At 35.1% G+C, this 14795-nt stretch overlaps 1 protein-coding gene across 3 annotated transcripts; it reads right to left on the bottom strand.

Annotated features, from left to right (window-relative positions):
• Positions 1–1405: 1405 nt before the first annotated feature.
• Positions 1406–14405, bottom strand: LOC131165913 (putative threonine aspartase). 3 transcript variants are annotated; one of them, XR_009139691.1, is made up of 12 exons: positions 14089–14405; positions 13643–13693; positions 8416–8536; positions 8121–8205; positions 7171–7252; positions 6847–6976; positions 5698–5864; positions 4252–4415; positions 3047–3170; positions 2866–2970; positions 1967–2113; positions 1406–1703 (listed from the first exon to the last, which is right to left on the bottom strand). XR_009139691.1 is itself a non-coding variant. In XM_058124084.1 (11 exons), the coding sequence occupies exons 1-11, from the start codon at positions 14227–14229 to the stop codon at positions 2030–2032; spliced, it is 1254 nt and encodes a 417-aa protein (XP_057980067.1). In that variant the 5' UTR covers positions 14230–14347; the 3' UTR covers positions 1742–2029. The 3 variants fall into 3 exon arrangements, 2 of the variants coding, with proteins under 2 accessions (XP_057980067.1, XP_057980068.1); XM_058124084.1 differs by lacking the exon at positions 1406–1703 and having other exon boundaries at positions 1742–2113; positions 14089–14347; XM_058124085.1 differs by lacking the exon at positions 1406–1703 and having other exon boundaries at positions 1742–2113; positions 5698–5855; positions 14089–14347.
• Between the last annotated feature and the right edge of the window lie 390 nt (positions 14406–14795).

The following is a 14795-nucleotide window of genomic DNA, read 5'->3' as shown; positions in this document are numbered from 1 at the left end:
TAATAAAATTGCATTTATTTATTTTCTAAATGAAATGAAAATTTTAGGTCCAAATCTTGATCTATTTAAAATAAAATTGTTAAATGTAGATTTATATACTTTTATTGAATTTTTTATATAAAATACTTGCCTTACTTCTTAAACATAATAATATTTTTATCTGCAAAGCTACTTATACTATTTGTACTAAAAATATATGATTGTATATACACTAATTGTTTGTTTATTTGTTATTTGTTTTTGCTTTTTTTTTTTTTTTTGCTAAATATAGTTTCCCTTTTAGGTTCAAACTTTGGCATATCTAAAATATATTCTGTAAATGTAATTTTATTTAATTTTAGTTAAATTTATTTTTCTTTTAGGAATATTTTGTTTTGCCTTTAAAATATATGGTATATTTATTACAAAATAATTTTCTTTATTGGTACTTTTATTTATTTATTTATCATAGATATAGATATAAATATCTATATTAATGCTAATTTATTTTTTTAATTAAATGGAATTTTTTTCTTTACATTCAAATATTAATATTTAGACATTTTAAATGTAATTTCACCAAAGTTTGCTTTATATATATATATATCTTTTAAGAATATTTGGTGTTGCTTTAAAAAGAAAAGAAAATTTTTGTCAATAAAATAATTTATACTATCTATATTTCTAGATATAGTATATGAATTTACTTCTTTTAGATATGGTCATAAGAAAATTTACTTTTAAAAATAAAGACACTTTTAAATGCAAATTGATTTACAATTACATCATTTAAGAGATTTAATTGTTCCCTTTAAAAGATATGAACTTTTTTTTCCATAAAATAATCTATACTAGTTGTACTTTTATATATAGTATAGATATAGATATATACACACAAAAAATGTATAATAAGTTGCCCAGTAGCAATAAATTGTTCTTAATATCCAAGAACCTAGTTAATGGATGCATCATACAAAAAACAAATAAATAGTATAGCTAATTTTATATTGCTACACTAATCACAAAAAAATTTCTTTGAAGAAAAAAATGATGAAAAATAAAAATTTTATTTTTATTACATTTTCTATCTGCATCAAATACTATTAGAAATAGAAATTTTCTAATATGATTGTTGTTTAGAAAAAATTAAAATCCAAATAATGAACAAACAACAACAAAATCAAGTCTTAAGTCTTACTAGATGGGATTGATTATTTAAATCATTTTCTATCAATTCATGCGATCATGAATCATTTCTTTTGACAAATTCAGGGATATTAAATTTTTACTATCATATTCGATAAGAATTCATATCATAGTAATTGACAAATTTTACTTTGGCTATCAGCTACCTAATACAACCCTCCTTTTACGTGGACTTGGAAAAGGCTCTGTGAAAGAATCCAAATAATGTGTACAATAAAAATTTTATCCATCAATTATAGCATATTTTATTTCTTCCACAATAGATTTTCCTCTTCATATTTTTTTAAGTTCCAAGCAAGGCCCAAAGAAATGTCATTCAAATACCATTATGCAAGACGAAAAAAAAAGAGCTAAAAGAGAGAGGCTCAAGAATTGTATGCATAACATGCACAAACCAACAAACCAGTAGCAAGGGTGGTAAGCAATTATTCTTCGAGAATTATGAAAGAAACAGCAGAGCCATCAAAAGCTCATGTCCACAGCCCCCTCCCCTTCCCATCCGAAAAATAGTAATTGTCCTGCACATTGGCATTAAATAGTGGAAATGACACATGACTTTCCTTTCAAATAAGAGCTATATATTCTTTTTTAATTTCATCTTCTTTTCGTTATTCATTATCCACATGAAAGTTCCTTCCGCGGCAAAATTACAATGTCAAAAAACCAAACTTAAAAGAGTTTTTAAAAATTCAACTTAAAAGCCAAAGGCCCATTGAAGGACACTGATAATCCTCTGTCAAATGAAAACACTGAAGGCACAGGTTTGATTATTTTACTGAACCTGAAAAATTGAAATACTGGAGTAGATTCTGTAGAATTGTTTGTACTGGCCCGGACACAATAATTATTGGGTAGCAAGGTCAATTCTTGCTTCAAAATGGTCTACCCCAGTTCTGCTTTTCTGTTTTGTACTCCTCAGAATTGAAACCTGCAAGAAATCGAAAAGACAGCAAATTAAATAAAATATTGGCATGGTTCTTGTAACATTGTCAAGAATCAACCCCCCCTGCACCAGGGGTAGGGTGGGACGACGAATGAGGACACCTTAGGTTTTATGTCTGTATCCAAAAGAGAAAACAAATCAACAGAGTAAACATGAGTGACACCAATTAGGTTCGTTTCCAAAACACTATCCAGGAACACTGGCATTTTTGCATTTCAGTGAATGACAGTATCAGATATTTCTATTTCACTTTCTTTAGTATGATCAATGATGACTTCTCTATATTATGGTTATCCTATTTTTCCTTGACTTCAGGTAAAGATAAAAATGTGCGACATAAATAGAAAGGTTGTTTTGGTACTTTACTTTGCAAGAGGCATGCAATCAGCCCCCTTTAAATATCCCATGGATATAAATTTGCTGTCGTCTTTCTAATACCAATTTAATGCAAAAATCCATCATTTTGAATCATTGGAGAAACAAGCCTAATGCAATCATTTGATCTGACTCAAAAAGACCTAATTGCCCATTAGAAGTTAGAATGTCTCGAGGTTGGAAGAGAGTTCAGAGACAATCTTCAGGTGATTGATCCAGCCTCATAAGGCAAGCATCTGGTTCTTGAAGATGAGTGGGGGATCTTTTTGTGGTGATGGTGGAGAAAGAGATTGACATAAAACATTAGCAAAAGAACAATACTCTTAAATTATGAGAGCTGAAATATTCAGCAGATGGTGTACCTTGGGCCGTTCCATAGAGTTCCCAAAATAACCAATTCCAAAAGATGAGGAAGAGTAGGCAGCTGCAATCTCTATAGCTTCCAGCCTTGGTGAGTTTTCAGAATCCTAAATCAATAAATAAATTAATAAAAACAAGGATATTCCAAACAGGCCAACAGACAGATTTCGGAAATGAGCTCACAATTCCAAGGGCATCAGCTTGCACTAGCAAAATTCCAGCACTACTATCAGTACCCTGTTGACTGCAATCTTGAACAACAGATCTTAGAACTTCCATGCAAGCAGAAGCTGGACCTGCCTGTGATCTATGCCATGTAGGTTACCATGTCAGATTCACAAACTAGACTATAGATGGATAAGAAGCATAAATTCTATCCATCTCTAGTTAGCGCAACTTCATAGGCAAAAGATGCCATAATCCACATATTAGTAGCTATAGCTTCCTTCCAAATGACCATATCATTTTACATTGTCATATTTAACCTAGAACTATTCTCAAAATGGGTGTAGGCCAACTATGAAATTGAGCCACATTCATATAATATTAACGATTAGAATTATTATTGCTAGTTTAGAACTACAAAATAAAATCAGGTTAAACATAGACAGTACAAAGATATTTAGTATTTGATACGTATAAAAAGAAAAGCATAGAAAAAAATCCTAATTAAGGCAGCCATGCTTATAAAAACCATCTAGGAGGCAGCTAGACTATTGTAGAAAAATACATGCCCAACAAAAGATGTCCTTTTTTCTCCAGTTGCCACAAGCAAGGCTGTTGCACCCAAATTCAAAATCCTACAGAGAGTAGGCAAGGATTGATGCACAAAGAGACAACCAAAAATTCAAAACCATCTGCCATGAATGGCAAGATGCTTCAAACAGGGGTAAAAAATCTAAAATTTGAATCCCAACTCAAAGAAAAGGGGGGCAGTACTAACAGCTCATTTATCATTCATTTTATACTGTTCTAAGTTTTCAAAAACACAAACAATGAAGAAAATGCAGAAAATGCATTTTTTCCACTGTTATCTACAAACTGTATTAACAAAATGTTCTTAAAAAGAGGACATTCCCACAGAATGCTAAAAAGTTGATCTCTGAATTTTTAAGAATAAAATTCACTAAAAAATTCTTTGTAAATGATAGTACCTTCTGCTTGATCTGTTCCCATTTTATGAAACAAAAATAATTGTCAAACCAAATGGGCCCTTATTTCATTGAGTTTCCCAAAATATAGCAATTAACAAAACAAATTATTTACCAGAACCCATCTTGCTCCACCCAAGGTAAAATAACATTTCAAGAAGCAAAAGTTATAACTTGGCATAATCTTTCTCAACAAGTAAAAATGATCTGAAAATACAAACACAATGCTGATCATACAGTGATAATGAGATGCAACACTCCCGAGCAGCAAATCCCTTCATTAGGTATTCTCCGGCACCACTTACACAACAACCAACAATGAACGGAGCCCCAAACGGACCTTTTGAGGATGCCCAACAACCTGAACCATACATTGCTGCTAATCCAACACGTCCACTGACCTGTTAAAAGCATTCAAACAATATATTTCATCCTTCAAGAACAGCAACATAAATAAATAAGTGAACAATTACTTTTAAGCATTGAAAAACTCCGACCTTAAATTATTTCATTGTTTGACCACTAAGAAGTAAACTTCATAAAGCAAATTTTCATAAGCGTTCCACGAATGGAAAAAGGGGAATGCCCTTGAAGATGATAAAACAAAACTACACGGAGCAATAACCTTGTTCGATTACCACTTTACCTAACAGCTTAAGCCATTGGGTTGTGGACCAACAAGATATATTAACCTTAACACTCCCCACCCCCACCCCCACCCCACAACCCACATGCAGCCCAATTGCACATAGAGGGATAAACAAACAACAAATAACACCCTTACTGGGGGTATGATAATTTTTTAACATTCACTAAATGCAAGCATCAAGCCCAGAACCTCCAGGCAACCATGGCTGTGATACCATGTTAGATCACCACTTTAACTAAAAGACTAAGCTATAGCGTTGTGGGCCAACAATGTATATCAAGACTTAACAAACCTGAACTGAACATCTCAAAAAATATTATAAATTAAAAAAATATATTTCTTGATAAGGCAAGCCAACAGGTTGACCAGAATTAGACAGTGAACCCTTAGTTGTTTTCTCTTGGCACAATAAGGATACACAGGGAAGATAATTAATGAAAAAGTAACAATGATTTAATGATAATATAGAGACACCATGATACCACAGGTCCACAACCAATGATCACAAGACTCACAACAGCATTGTGAAGCATAGACATGGACAACAAAAAATTTTAGAAATGGACAATGATACAGCAAGAAGATGACAATAAATAAGTATATAACCATGTGTACAAAGACACTACATTATAGATATTTTACTCATAACGTTTATATAAAACCTTATCTGAATAATTTCTTAATATATAATTTCTTCTATCATAAAAGTATCAAAGTTTATAACTAAAGTAAATCATCGTCATAATTATTTTTAAGAATGAAAAAGCAAGTCCTATCACAACACAGTGTTTTGTGAATTTAAATTAAATTGCATGAAGGAAACAAAGAGAAGTGCTGGAGTGTGCAAGAGTCGGTGTCTAACACTCAGACACTGTCGCATTGGACATGGATCCTTTATAAAAAATGTCCACACTACATAGAGACAACAATAACATAACCTATAAATAGAATGCAATATCTACAAAATATTATTGTGCATATTGGCAACAAGGGACGGCCATTAAAAAATTCCAGCAATAAGAACCATCCACTACCTTCAGTGCAATACCACCACTAGAGGCCCCAGATGCAATGTGTCCTTCAGCGTCGACACAAATTACTCCAACAGTGTCCATAATACAGTAATCTTCCAATACACTTGGTGTATATGACTGGTTATCCCCATTTCCCATTGAAGGATCAAAAGGTTGAGCTGCTAATTCTAAAACATAAATGCAAACTTCAATTGAAAAAATGTTTACTAATAAAGCTGCACAAGCGAACAACAATCTCAGTGTAGTCAAAAAGCATGTCAGCTAGTACGATAATTAAATTGTAAACAGAAGCAATGACACAAATAACTAAATAATATAACAAATAACTAAATAATATATCCATCTAGGGAAGTAATAACTCAAAAATTTTGATAAGGCATAGCACAGTTTATCTCAAAAGTAGTGCCAATCTAAGAAGAATGTGGCTGTTCACTAGCATGAAAATGGTTAGAATATAAAATGCTTCCAACTTATTTCCAACTAGATTTCAAGGATAAGAGTTAATAAGCCTCTGGAATCTATATCAGGCAGTTCAGTTAGAAACAGGCTTCTGAAATACGATCTTTACATACTGCTCAGATACATTTATTCATGTAGCAAAATGAAAATGCCAAATATGTGTTAGTACTTTATTTGTGTAATTGTAATGAACAGGACGGCATCTGCATAACATCATAATACCAAATGAATGAAGCTAAAAGAAAATGGGTCGCATGAAGTGAGAATCGTGGCATAAGCCATGGTGAGCTCTGCCAGCCAAGCTACTACAATGTAAAGCATGTTAGTTATAGAGTGATTTCATGGATCCAAGTGCTGCTTCGAATTGTTAATATTTTATACAATTGCTTCTAACATACAGAACCAACAGAGAATAAAAAACAGAAAAAGATTGGATGGTTTTCATATGCACTTGACCCTCACTACTGAAATTCTCTCTCCATTTTGTTAATAGAATAGAGTTGGTTTCCTTATTCTATTTTTTCTTTATTTTAGGTCCTTTTGAAAAGGTTGATTAGACAGTATATACAGGAAGAGGGCATAAGATGGAGATGTCAGGTTCACTTCCCTGAAGAATTATATAAACTTCTAACAAAATAGACTACGCCTTTAAGATGCAAGGGCCTGATCCCTTCAACAATCATGGAATACCTGATATTGCAACAATCTCTTGAGGAGTACAAGAAGGTTCTACTGCAGAAATCCCTGTCTTAGCCTTAGCATCATCAAGCATTGATTTATATCTCTGCCATTGTGCTTTTGCCCTTTCAGTCACCAGCCACTGTTTCCAAAAACGGACAACTATGATTAACCTACTCCAAAACATTCAAAAATAATAATAAAAGAAAAAAAAAACCCAGATTCCAGGCGAAAAGATTTGTGTCTTCCAATTTTTAATATGCAGAGCTCAAAGGGAGAATATTACAAATAGGAAAATGAAACCTCTGGTCAACAAAATATGGAAATGAGCATAACCTCATCAGCCTCTATTATCGAGTCTGGAAAAACAATGTCCTTGGACTTTGCCCATGTGTGGGCTCCTTCACCAACCAAGAAGCTGGGTATGGCAAGAAAACGTTCCACAAGTAAATAAAAGTTAAAAAGAAAACATATGCAAAAATGTAGAATGAAGAAAGGAAGGACTTCACACTAATCAAATTTCAACAAGAAATTATATGTGGAAGTTGGAAAATGCTATTTTCATGCAGAAAGTTATGAGCACTAACAATTCGCAATATTATTAATGCTACTTTCTAGCATATCCATAAATATATCCATTAAAAAATCAGCTCTATAAATAAGTGGGCTTTCTAATGCATAATTAAGATTGGTACAGATTCTTAATAATTCAGCAAATTTCAGGATAGGCAAACCATTCGTCAGCCATTTATGTTATTGTGTTGGTAATTCACTTAAGAAGAGAAAAACATTAAGGTGTAATTTTAAGACAATGTGTAAGAGAAAATATAATATACAAGCCTTCTGTGGTTATCTACCTGACTTTAAATTCTAGTCCAAAATGGTTCGGATATGTATCTTGGCAGCATCAGCCTACATGCACCATGCATCTCGGGTGGCCCAAATAATATTCAGAATACTAAGATGCAAACTTTTGTGGCATTTGCTTCCAATTTGGAAACTGCCTCTTTGGAATTCGTGCATGTAAAAATTATTTCTTTTAATTCTATGTCTAATCACTTCATTAAGATTTACTAATCAAAGCAGTACAGCAATGAGCATGCTCACATACAATAAAATTGAGAAATCTAGCAGAAAAAAGAAATGTACTAAATTTTGGATCATGGAAACAATAAAAACAAGGAAATATGCATGAAGAAGTCCCCCACCACTAACAAAAAAATCAAGAAAATATTTATTTTTGTCCAATAAACAGATATTGACAAACATTGCAGAGTAATCATTACATTGGGGGTATTCGACCCAGCAAAGATGATCCCATCATTTGTTCCTTGGCCAAGGCAGCAGCAATTTGAATAGGATTTCGGACACCTGATCTACAACTAATGAAATGTAAAATGTATAAACAGTTACATCAACACAAATGTGAAATATAAAGTAACAATGAAAGATTGAAACTGTGCCAAAGCAATTCGAATGAACCAAAGAAAAATGATATTCAATGTTTCATAATAGTTAATTCAATGAAAATACAAATATATGATAATGATATAAAATATGAATTCTTTGAATTAGGAGTACCTCGCACTGCTCCAACAGCTCCAAATGCTCCAGAATCACCGTCCATAATACTAGCATCACACTCTACATGACCATCCTCTGTCAAATTCGACCCTCGGCCCGCATTTGTGCTTGGATCATCCTTCAACAAAATGGCTTTTTGCACATGAATGAAATTCAAGAATCCAAGCAGCATAATTAAGAATAACAACAGAAGGAAAATTTCCATAGCATATGTAAGCTTGTGGAGCCTACAGTAGACACTCCCCCACAGTTGTGGCCCATGGGAAGAGGTAGAGGAACTACATGGCTCCCATTACAATAAGAAAAACAACCAATTCAAGGAAGCCATGACTCTAATGCCATGTTCAAGAAACCACTTGACCTAAAAGCTCAGGCTCTTAGATCGGGCCAACAACGTAATCGAGCCACAACAGCTTGAGATGACTCTATTGTTACAGAAAGGTATCAAGGATTTTTAAGACCTAAACCTATGTTACTTTATTATGCCAGCACATGGTTACTCAACACACTTTCTGTCCAGCCCACTGACTGTGGTGCGTTTCAGGCCATGGTACAGGTGGGTACACTTGAACCACTATGTTGGATCCTAGTATGTTTTGATTATTTACTCATTACGAATAAGTTTCATATCTAAGTAAATATAGTACCAAACTAACAATTACAATTTTTTTTTACAATTTTCAATTTATTTATTCGACAAAATTAGTGAGAAAAATATAAATGTATCCCTACCATTCTCAAATAAACAACAATTAACTAGTAAATTAACGTATTTATTTTAATTTAAACTAGTTTTTTATTTTTTTAACAATATTATACTACTAAATAAACATATTTTTTGGATTATTTAAATAAAAAAGTTAACATAAAAAAATTAAAATTAATGATTTCCGGTTCTACAATTTTCAAGGGTGAATATTTGCCATTCCACTACAAGTAAAAAAAAAAAAGGGCTTAAAAGTCAAAACAGCTGTTTTTATCTCTCGAGAATGAAACAGCACACCCTCTCGAAATCAAGAAACATCTCTCTCTCTCTCTCTCTTGGGACTGAGACAATCTCTCTTTCGCTTTCTCTCTCTCAACTTCTTCAAATGGGATCTACCAACCATTGCAGCAGGCCAGCAGCAGGAAGTTGGACCCTCTTCTATGTGGCACACACTTCAGAGCAGTTTGTGGCAGGAATTTCATCTCTGTTATAGGGTTCTACCTTCAAGGTTCAAGCACAACTCAATTAGCAATTTTTCTTACAATCTGTTCCAAATTTTCTAAATATTTTCATATAATTTTTATATGAAAATGGTTAATTAATTTGAGTCACCATTTTGGCAAAATGGATCATGACCCCAATCGATCCAGAACCTATCAACGCCCAAACTGGTAAGTTCGATCCGGATCACAGTTCAGGGGGTGGGGGGTAGGGCAGTGACTATGCTTTTGATAATCAAAAATGGAAAGGAAAAGAAAGAGGAAATTTTGAAGGCTAAGAGATTATATAGGATGGGCTTATAGCATCAACTCTTATGATGCAATCCTTGTTTTAAAACCTAATCAGTGACCAACCCAATAAAGCCACCGGATTGGTTGAACTGGGTTGGACCAGTAAGTCAAACCTGCGGTCAAAATGGTGGTTTTGAGATAACACGCACATACACACATTTATGCATGTATATAGTAAAAAGAGGGTTTAATGATGATGATGATAATTATTATAATAAATATTATTATTATCATTAGGATTCAAACTAATATCTAGATAATAACGAGAGGATTTGTTTCATTTAAAATTTTCTTTAAGGTGAAAGAATTCAGATTTGATTAATCACATGCGCTATAAAAATAACAGTTTATTCCATCGTGCAGCTAATACGCGCCATAGATTTTATATGATAACAAGAGTCGCATTTGCAACTTTTTTAAAACCTTGTACACTAAACCAGAGTTTTGGAGACCAACAGTTTATGGTATTATGATTAGAAACCTGAGCCCCTCCACAGCCCAGTGGCTTGAGAGGCCTTTGAGGAAGAGGAACTTGTTCGAGCTCTTAAGAGTTGCAATGAGGATAAAGCGCCCTGTCTGGATGGCATTAATATGGCTTTCTTCCAAAGGAATTGGGATCTTCTCAAGCAAGACATCATTGGGGTTTTCGAAGAATTTTGTAGAATCGACAATTTTGTGTCCAGTATCAACTCAACCTTTATCTCCTTGATTCCTAAGAAACTGGGGGCTTGTAACATCAAACATTTTTGCCTGATCAGCTTGGTTGGCAGCTTATACAAAATCCTATCCAAAGTACTGGCAACTAGGCTCAAACATGCAAACTCAGAAGTTGTCAACCAACATGCCTTCATTGCAAGTAAACAAATCATGGATGCTACTTTGATAGCCAATGAAGTTGTTGATGCCTACATTAAGGGTGGGAAAAGAGGAGCGGTGTGCAAGCTGGATATGGAGAAGTCTTTTGACCATATTAAATGGAATTTTCTTATGTGCATTCTCAGGAGAATGGGTTTTAGGGAATCTTGGTGTAGATGGATCCGACAGTGTATATAAAAACCATATTTTTAGGTTCTAGTTAATGGCAGTCCTATTCATTTCTTCAGATTGTCTTGTGGTCTAAGGCAAGGTGGCGCCCTCCCCCCCCCCCCCCCCCTTCTCTCTTTCTGTTTAGTGTTTATCATGGTCATCGAAGTTCTGAGTCTTATGAAAATTAAAGCAAACGAAGGCAGCCTTCCAAAGGGTCTTAGCATTGGAAGGAACAATGACTCTATAAAAATCACCCACCTCCTTTTTGCAGATGACACTATCATCTTTTGTGAGGATGAGCTGGAGCAAATTCTTATCTTATATGCATCCTCCTCAGTTTCAGAGCGATTTCATGCTTAAAAGTGAATCAGTGCAAAAGTGAAATCATTCCAATGGGGACTTGCGATTGTGGTCCTTTGCTTGCAAGGATCCATGGTTCTAAACTCCATTCCTTCCTCATTACCTATCTTGGCCTCCCTTTGGGACCAAAGTGTAAGGATAAGCGTATTTGGGATCCCATTGTTGACAGGTTTGAAAAGAAACTCGCTGGTTGGAAAATAAACTTTTTGCTCTCATTAAAAGTACTCTGTCCAATCTGCTAGTTTACTTCACATCTCTTTTCCTTATCTTTCGTGTAGTAGCCAAGAGATTGGCACATTTCCAAAGAAGATTCCTTTAAGGGAACATGGGCGAGGTTTTCAAATATCATTTTGTTAAATGAGAGTGGTTAAACAACCTTTACAGAAGGGCGGCCTTGGCCTCAAATTTCTTATTATCTTTAATAAGGCCCTTTCAGGAAAATGGCTTTGGAGATTCATGACTAGGAAAAAACTTCTAGAGGGATGTCACTGCTATCAAGTATGGTCTCCATCATAATGGTTGGCCCTCAAAAGTTTCAAAGGAAGCTCATGTCATAGGTGTTTGGAAATGTATCAAAAGGGGATGGGAGAATTTCTTCCCTTTCATCTACGGCTATGTGGGGAACGGAGATGATGTGCTCTTCTAGCATGATATTTGATGTGGTAATTCCCAACTCAGCTCCTCTTCCCCTTCCACATTTAGACTTGCCAGCAACAAAGATGCTCTTATTAGCCAACACATGAAGTTAGCTAATCAAGGGATTGTTTGGGATATTCCTTTGAATAGAAATTCTTTCGATTGGGAACTTGATAATCTTATAGATTTTTTCAGCAATCTCTATAAGTCAAATTGTCAAGCCAATTCCAATGAGCCCAAATGGGTTCTAACTTCTATGGAAAGATGAGAACTTCAGTATCAACTCTTTCTACAAACACCTTAGTTCCCCGGTTGGGAGCATCACTAGCTTCCCTTGGTAGTTGATTTGGAAAATGACAAGCCCTTCAAAGGTTGCCTTTTTCACATGGGAAGCTACTCTTGGAAAAATCCTTACTATAGACAATATTTACAAAAAAAAGGTTTCCCTCTTGTCAATAGATGATTTTTATGTCTGCAGTAGGAGGAATCAGTTAATCACATCCTTTTGCATTGTTCCTAGACCCAGAAATTTTGGAACTTAGCCATCTCCATTGTAAATCAGAGTGGGTCAATGCAGCTACAGTGGGAGGTGAACTGTGCACTTGGAAAGGGTTCAGATCAAATAAGGAAGGAAGATCTCTCTCCCTCCTTCCCCTTGCTGTTTTGTGGATGATGTGGAGAGAAAGGAACAAAAGAGCCTATGAAGGAATTATCTATCCTATTCAGGCTGTCATGGACCATATGTTCGCTATGGTCTCTAGCTGGCATTCCAGACTGGTTGAAAGGGGCCCCTTTGTAATTCTTGCTTTTCGTTATACTTTTCAATAAGGATGTTTCTCTCTCGTTGCTTGTTTTTTGTACTAGGGTGGCATCCCCTTGATGCCACTTTTAATATAATTTCTCTTCGCTGATCAGATAAAAAAAATGCGTGTATGTATCCATGTGGGTGTGTATCTATACATGTCTAAATAGATGTGGTGATTATATCATACATACATTGTTGTATTACTGAACGAAAAAAGCAACAGCAGCTGCATTTGGAAGGCTTCTCCTCACTCTTTAAGGGGCCATGGGGTTCTATCCTCATTGGCATCAAAATTGTAATTTTCTTTCATGAGAGGCAGCTCACTGGGTCTGGTTGGATTAGGCTGATTCCGACTGTTTTGAATCCAGTTTGCATCATTTTCTGGTTTCATGGCACCACCCGGACCAACACAGTGACTGTACAGTGAGTCCAGGATTTAAAATTAAAGGTTCAATCATTTCCTTATTCCATCCTCCTTCCCTGCTTTATAATGCGATAATTATTAGTTTATCGATACTTGAATTGAAATTTTCAATAAAATTCCACAAACAAATTTCAGTTCCATAGAGAAGTTCATCTCCCCAGGGCCAAGCTATTTTCGTCACCAAGACAAAGTTATTTTAAATCATGGTCCTGTGATTAAAAAACTTCCATAAAGGCATAAGCTTCACATTGAGTACCATAAAGTCGTCCACACGACGAAACAGGTGTATGCCACGTGAACACCAGAGAGAGAAAGAGAGTCTTCGAACATTTAGCACTATGCATCTTTTATAAATTAAGAGACAAACTTAATATTACTTCTAGAATCATTTTGCAGGAACTACATGGAATCTACATTCTACAATCAAAATTTATTTTTTCCAAAGTTAAAAAAAAAAAAAAATCATAGTGACATACCTCTAACACTTTAATAGCAGCCGAAACAGCATCCAAACATCCACCAGAACCCTAAATTAAACCCAACCGCCACGGCGCCACCCCAAAAATAAAACCAAAAAAAAAAAAAATTAATGGTTGTATACTTTACACATATTACAAAATGCACTCAACTAGGGCACCATACAAACAGAAAAACACCAAATTTCAAATTGACCCGCATTTTGTAAAAGAAACGCCATTTGCAAACCCAGTAGCCCAAAAACCATCAATCAAGAATCCCAACCAGAAATAAACGGCGCCTTTCAAACAGTTCACAGCAAAAATGAACAAATTAATCAGAAAACCATTCCAGAATCTATGCCAAAAAAGCATCAACATCAACTGATCCATATTTCGTAGCGACGGCGAGAGAGGCAGCATAAAAGGGAGAGAGAGAGAGAGAGAGAGAGAGATTGGAAGAAGACCTTGCGAAGAAAAGAAGCAGCAGCGAGGCAAGCTCGGTTCATGGCGGACCTGAGAGCTTTCTCGTTGGAAGGAGAGTGAAACCCTGCCCCTACATGCACAGCAACAAAGAATGGACGGCTCTGAACTGCTTCGCTAGCCATATGACTGCAGCCGGAAACAGAGAAGAGTCTCTCGTCACTACTCAGACGCGGCAGAGTGCAAAATTTGCAGAGTGCAGACGACCCCTGAGAAAATGCAAGGACGCCCTCCAAAATATTGACAAGTTAATTTCATATCGGCACTAAACTCCTATTTTTTTCACCGGCAGACCCAAACTAAGAGAATTTCTCAATTTCCTGAAATTATAGCACACTATTATGATATTCGAGGTTTTTACAAAAATATTAATATTTAAATCGAACAAGCATAAATGTATGGTTATAGGGGGAGTGTCTACGGAAATGTATCCAATTGACTTTTCATAAGTTAATTACCTACTTATGAAAAGTCAATTCCCATTCAAAAATATTAGAACGGTCCGTCTCATCGCATATGGAGGAGTCAAAGATTTAATGTCGCGTCTCTTCTCGACTTATGGAAAGTCAGTAAACTCTATAAAGAGTCGATTTCTTCTTCTTCTCCTACTTATCCACTTCCTTCTTTTTCCCTCTTCTATGCAAAGCATCCCCCTCCTCCCTGTTGTTGCCTCCTCACTCTCTCCTTCAAC

Source organism: Malania oleifera, chromosome 10 (assembly GCF_029873635.1).
Source record: "Malania oleifera isolate guangnan ecotype guangnan chromosome 10, ASM2987363v1, whole genome shotgun sequence".
NCBI classification, from domain to species: domain Eukaryota; kingdom Viridiplantae; phylum Streptophyta; class Magnoliopsida; order Santalales; family Ximeniaceae; genus Malania; species Malania oleifera.
The sequence above is the reverse complement of the archived record's forward strand: the minus strand, read 5'-3'. Positions and strand labels throughout refer to the sequence as shown.

What these genes read in the sequence shown, in the direction of transcription:
- LOC131165913 (XM_058124084.1), bottom strand. Translation starts at nt 14,229, where the DNA reads ATGGCTAGCGAAGCAGTTCAGAGCCGTCCATTCTTTGTTGCTGTGCAT. An exon ending in CTGCTATTAAAGTGTTAGAG is followed by an intron (nt 8,537 to 13,642) that starts GTATGTCACTAT and finishes ATTTTGTTGAAG; the next exon opens with GATGATCCAAGCACAAATGC. An exon ending in TGTTGCATCTCATTATCACT is followed by an intron (nt 3,171 to 4,251) that starts GTATGATCAGCA and finishes TACATGGCATAG; the next exon opens with ATCACAGGCAGGTCCAGCTT.